Source organism: Micromys minutus (assembly GCF_963924665.1).
Source record: "Micromys minutus genome assembly, chromosome: 9".
Classification (NCBI taxonomy): domain Eukaryota; kingdom Metazoa; phylum Chordata; class Mammalia; order Rodentia; family Muridae; genus Micromys; species Micromys minutus.
In genome coordinates this window covers 38,631,024-38,637,318 of record NC_137978.1, presented here as the reverse complement: position 1 = coordinate 38,637,318, position 6,295 = coordinate 38,631,024, and the positions used below count along the sequence as shown (strand labels likewise).

Below are 6,295 nucleotides of genomic sequence, written 5' to 3'. Positions count from 1 at the left end.
TTCCCCATAAGCCCTATAAATTAGCCTTGGCACATACTATTTCATTTGCAAATGAAAAAAAAATCTGAGGCTCAGGTAGATAAAGATGTCAAGTAAAATCAATAACAGAGCTAGAACCCGATTGTCAATGTTCCCTTCATTCTGTTCACATCCTTCCCGTTCTCTTCCAGATCCCTTCTCCCAGGACCTCCAGTCCTCCCTGTGGCCGCTCCTACTTGGACCATGTCTTCCTCCGACGAAGAAACGCTCAGTGAGAGGTCATGTCGGAGTGAGCGGTCATGTCGGAGTGAGAGGTCATACCGGAGTGAGCGGTCAGGGAGCCTGTCTCCCTGTCCCCCCGGGGACACCTTGCCCTGGAACCTGCCCCTGCACGAGCAGAAGAAGCGGAAAAGCCAGGATTCTGTGCTGGACCCTGCAGAACGCGCTGTGGTCAGAGTCGCTGGTAAGAATGATCTCCACTGTGGGGTCGAGGGAAAGAGTCTGGCCCAGTATGGACCAGCGCCTCAAGGAGCCGAGAGGTCCTCAGAGCCAAACTGGCTGAAATCTAATTTGTTGTATAACAGTCATCACAAAGATGATGAAAGAACATTCAAGAGAAACCTAAAAAGACAAAAGAAAGAAAAGAAAACCTGCTACCCCGTGCTGAATGAGGCGTACTCTCAAATCTGCACCTCTCCCCCTTGTTTTTCCCCAATTAGCTGTTGTTTACCTACATACTAGTTACACTGGTGGCCGGTGTTCCAGTGTGGATCTGTTTCTTCATTTACCCCTAAAAAGACCTTCAGATTTACATTTCAGACTTTATGAGTTATTTTAAATTTTATTTTCGTATCTTTCCGGACAGGGTCTCACTATGTAGCCCTGGCTGTCCTGGAACTTGCTCTGTAGACCAAGTTTGCCTCAAAATCACAGAGATCCACCTGCCTCTGCCTCCTGAGTGCTGGGATGGTAGGTATGTTCCACCACACCTGGCTCGGACTTTATCCTTATTCTTAAAGGCTGTGTGTATTTCAAGAATTTTTAAAAAGATTTAATTTATTATATACAAGTACACTGGTGCTGTCTTCAGACACACCAGAAGAGGGCGTCAGATCTCATTATAAATGGTTGTGAGCCAACATGCGGTTGCTGGGATTTGAACTCAGGACCTCTGGAAGACCAGTCGGTGCTCTTAACCACTGAGCCATCTCTAGGGTCCTTCAAAGGTTTTCTAGCTCCTATTCTTTCCCGAATGTCCTACTGTAGTCGACAGTGCTATAATAATCATGTTTAGGAATAAAAACTTGTGATTTCTGTTGTGTTGTTTCCATATAAGGAAGTCTTTGGAGAAGCCAATTTTAGTCTTGTTGCCTTTCGAAGGTTGTGTGTAGGTTCTCCAGTAACTCGGTGTGAGGGTAGAGGCTGCCTCCTCTTGTCAAAAGATGCCTGTCTACCCTTTCCAAGAAGCTGTGCTTAGGAGTGTAGGCTTTGGTCTCTGAAGGGGGCAAGGGGTCACAGGTGGTGATGAGCCACCTGTGTGGGTGCTTGCCACTGAATCTGGGTCTCCTGGAAGAGTAGCCGAGTCTCTTAACTGCAGAGCATCTCTCCAGCCCTCAGTATCATTTTTTGACTTAATGAAAGAGCTGCCTTTTTGAGGGCGTCTGCAGCTGTCTCCCAAGTGCGCTCAGTATCACAGCAGATGTTGGTGTCACCATGCAGGTGACTTCCTGCAGTGAAGTGTCCAGCTCTCAGTCCATCACCAAGATCTGTCCCGCTGTCTGCTTCCTGTCAGGCCGATAACATGCCTTCAGTTTACTGTATGTTAGCATACTAATGGTTCCGGTTCCCTCAGTTTTTCCTTCTTCCATGTGACTGTCAGCATTTTATTCTAAAGGGCAAACCGGCTCCTGTTACCCAACTACTTAGAAGCCATCTTTTGGCTCCTCATTGCCTGTGAAATAAAGGCTTCAACAGAGAGACCCACCCCAAACCAGGCCCCGTTCTGTCTCTCCTGAGTCACTGGCTGGCTGGCACCTCTACCCCTGCAGTACTGTGCAGTAGCTTGCTTGCCCTTCAAGGTATGCTGCTTGTGGGATCCAACCGCTAGGCTTTAATTTTCTTCTCTGCAAGATGTTGGCAGTTCCTCCTCCTCCTCCTCCTCCTCAAGTATCGGCTCTTCTAGCCCTAAGGCCTCCAGTAGTACACAAAGCCTCCTCTTCCTCTGTTGCATTCATGCGTCTCTCTCCTCCTGTTCCCTTGCACAGCAGAGCAGTTAACCCACAGGGAGCCCATCACTCCCTCGCCTGTGAGCAGTTCAGTGCTGTGTCTTATTTTATGTGTTGACCTTCAGTGACTTACACAGTGCGTGCTCGAGGTCATCAAATAGGGAGTGGTAACCGATTGAGTGCAAGAAGTGTTTAGAGGCTACTACGTGGGCCATTGTGAGGAGGAACAGGCGGTGGGGCTGTAAGGGAAATCAGAATTGAGAGGGTTATGTAGACTTGTGGGTCAAGATAGATGCAGGAGGGAGCTCAGAAGAGCAGATAGGAAGGAACCTTGGCAGCTCGGCTGCAGTTTGAATGCTGGTGGCCAAAAGAGAGCCCTTGGAGGAAGTGCTTCTCAGGGGTTTGCCAAAGTTTAGAGCAGGCCCTAGGATGCAGGAAGGGGTTTACTTGCCGCTAGCCTCAAAGGAGCACAACTCAGGGGGCCTTGAGTCGCAGACCTCTTGTTCTCCTGAAGGCAGAGGGGATGCCTCATTTCCCCTTCCTTATATTCGAATTTATCCTCCATCACTCTCTGTAGTTCTAGATGGTTTTGCGACAATTTCTCCTAAGTCTTCTCGTAGAAGGCCCTGGTGTTTAAGATTCTGGTCTAGGCAATAAACCAAGGGGATTCAAGGGAGTTTAATCCTCAGGCCAAGGCCCTCAGGCCCCTGCCTGGTCAGCAGAGCAAAGGGCTGGGTAGGTGCTGGGCTGGGCTGCTGTGCTTTGTTTCTGGCACCATGCTGGTCTTTGAATGCTGACACCACCACTGACTGTCTTGGGGAGGGGGCTGGACCAATGAGGCTGGAGATGGGGAAACTGCCGCGTTTAAAAATAGCCCTGCTGCAGTTGGGTGTGTTTCTTTAGCAGGAGAAAAGAGAGGCAGCAGAGACAGGCCAGACTGCTACTTTAGCTTCTGGCTGAAGTCTCTCTGCAGTTTTAGAATGTTGTGGGGGCTCCGCCAGAGTAAAAGCTTAGGCAGCCTTGCCTCTGGGGAGACTCCCACATGTAGGTGCTGAGATACCCTGAATGCTCTGATGTTCCCTAAGGCAGAACTTGCCTTCTGGGAGGAAGTGAGGTCAGGCTCACACTGGAAGCAGCTGTGTCCTGTGTAATTTTCTTCTCCCTCAGGTTTTGGGTTATGAAGCAAAGTGGGAGGTGTCAGAATCAGTCTCTTCAAATCTAGAGACTTCCCAATCCCTAGCCCCCTCTGGTGTCAGTTTTTCCATTATTACTATTATTGTTATTTTATTTATTTATTGTTTACATTCCTAATGCTGTCCCCACCCGGTCCCACCTATCCTCCACCTCTGAGAGGGTTGGTATCCCTTCACCCTGGGACATAAAGTCTCTGCAAGATTGGGCAGGACAAGGCAGCCCTCTGCTACATATGTGCTGGGGACCTCGGACAAGCCCGTGTATACTCTTTGGTTGGTGGCTCAGTGTCTGGGAGCTCCCAGAGATTCAGGTTAGTTGACACTGTTGGTCTTCCTGTGGGGTTGCCATTCCCTTTAGTTCCTTCTGTCCTTCCCCTAACTCATTCAAACCTCTCCCATGCTTGGCTGTGAGTATCTGCATCTGTCTCAGTCAGCTGCTGGGTGGAGCTGCTCAGAGGACAGCCATGCTAGGCTCCTGTCTGCAAGCACAACATGGCATCAGTACTAGTGTCAGGGATTGGTGTCTTCCTATGGGATGGATCCCAGGTTGGGTCTATCACTGGTCAGCCATTCCCTCAATCTCTGCTCTGTTTTTGTTGCTGCATTTCTTTTAGACAGGAACAATTTTGGATTGAAAAATTTGTAGGTGGGTTGGTGTCCCCACCTCTCCACTGGGAGTCCTGTCTGGCTACTGGAGGTGGGTCTCGGGTTCTGTATCCTCACTGGAGGGCATTTCAGTTAAGGTCACCCACATTGAGTCCTGGGAGTCTGCTCCCACCCCAAATCTGGGCCTCTCTCCTATCTCTGCCCTTCCCCCTCCCCTCTCTCACCCAGTCCCTCCCTCCCCCTTTCCGTCTAAGTGGAATTTAAGCATCCTCACTTGGGCTGGCCTTCTTGTGTAGCTTCTTTGGGTCTATGAGGTGTGTCATGGTCATTCTGTACTTTTTGGCTAATACCCACTTATCAGTGAGTACATACCATGCAAAAATATGGAACGCTTCATGAATTTGCGTGCCATCCTTGCACAGGGATCATGGTAATCTCTATTGTTCCAGTTGTACTGTATGTGCGGCCGAAGCAAACATCCTCCTGGCATCTTGAGCAGGTCTGTTTTAAAAAAATATTTATTTATTATATTTTATTATATATTTATATATTTATTTATAAGTATATAAGACTCTCAGTCTTTCTGCAGCCACTTCCCAGGCTGCCCTCCTCTTTTGTTTTTGTCATTGATATGAAAAGATAGCTGAAATACTGTCCTTTCTTCATGGAATTTGGTCTAGCTGAGAGGATGGCGGGAAAGCAATGGGTTACGTTGTGAAAGCTGGGCACACGAGAACCCAGCCTAAGAATGCACACAGCCTGGCTAACCAGTTCATTCATTTACCCCATTCCCAACATCCCCTCCATTAGAGCCTCCTCCAAGAAGCTGCCTCTGATCCTGCCTATCAGACAATGTATCTCCTCCTAACCCTTCTGCGTCTTAGGTTCCAGCTCTTTGTTCCCAGGTTCATTGTCCACAGCAGTCACGGACCTTGTTATAATCAATATTCTCTTCTTGCTTTTCTGACTCTGAGTGGACAATCCCAAGAATTCTATCACAGAAGGGTACCTGCTCCCCCTTTGCCTTCATGCAACTCTCTTCTAGGACAGAAGATTCATCCATCCATTCATCCACCCACCCATTTAATAAAAAGGTAGCTCCAGCTATGTAACCAGGAGCTACAATGACAGTTTTATGCAAAGTCAGGACATCTAGCCAAATGACTTTTCCCTGTAGTGCTTCAGTTTCATCTGTAAAAGGGTGGCCATTGACACCTGTTTCCAGGGAGCAGTGAATGAGATCTTCATACCTGTTACTGCACTTCCTATTAGTGCTGTTCTTATTACTTGGATACTGACCAAAAAAAGGCAGAGAAGGCTGCAGGAGGCCAGTGGTTTCCTAGGCCAGCAAGGAATCGGCCTGAGCTTGCCACTTCTGTTGCTCTCTTTTGTTCATTCCAAGGCCTTGTCAGAGAGCAGATGGAAGTGATTTGTTCTGTCCAAGTCACAGATGGAATTGAGGGCTGTAGGGGTAGAAAGTGGGACCCTAAGGAATAATTCTCCCGAGAGCCCATACTCCTGGGCAAGCAATCCTTCTCATCCTGAGCATTTTGCAGCTTTGTACTCAAGAAGGCTCCTTCTCTTCCCAGCTTCTCTCGCTCCTTCTGACTGTGTGTTGTGCGTGCCTGGCTCTGTCCTGGAGCCTGGTTTCAATAGCAGGAGAGGCCTGGGAAAGTGGGGCAGAGTGAACGGTAGCTACACACCACCAGCTCAGCTGCAGTGCTTTCAAAGGAAATCTGGGTCACATTCACTGAAGGGATAGAAAATGACCACGTGGGCAGAATTCTGTGCAAGCAGCAAAAAAGATAGCCAAGCTGTCCTTTCTCCAAGGCTCAGCGTCCCTTTGGGACCCCCAGCTGGTCAGGGAGGTGGTTGCTGCATCACCATGGACAATCCTGTCTTTACCACTGGTTCTCCATCATGCATTTTGAGTGAGTTCCGGGTAATCCAGAGCAATGGCAGTCTGGCACGTGGCTGTCTGCTCTGAAGGTTAGGCATGCAGAGGAAGGACTGGATGCTTTGGGGACTGTGGAAGGCTGCCATTTGTTAGAGATGAGATGTCACTAGAAGAAATGTAGAACTGAGTGTATTAGAGTCTTGGTCTGCACTAAGCCTTGGTTCTAGCAGTACTGCACTGCAGAGAGGCCTGTGACCATGCCTCGGTGTGAGAACGAATTATCCACCATCTCCAGGTGCTATACCGAGGCCAGCTGTTGTCTTTTTTATGGTCGCTGTAGCTGAGACCTGCTGTAGTCTGGCTGTAGCAGTCAGGGCAGAAGCAAGCCAGATTGC

The 6,295-nt window shown here is 48.8% G+C and overlaps 1 protein-coding gene across 2 annotated transcripts in view; it reads left to right on the top strand.

Moving 5' to 3' along the window:
• Nucleotides 1-222: 222 nt before the first annotated feature.
• The window catches only part of MACF1 (microtubule actin crosslinking factor 1), a gene marked incomplete at its 5' end in the record, with an annotated part of 306,545 nt that continues 300,472 nt past the window's right edge, over nt 223-6,295 (top strand). For both annotated transcript variants that reach the window (XM_080921389.1, XM_080921388.1), the window contains one exon: nt 223-442. In XM_080921389.1, coding sequence (XP_080777515.1) covers nt 223-442 — 220 coding nt within the window. The remainder of the gene's footprint in view (nt 443-6,295) is intronic.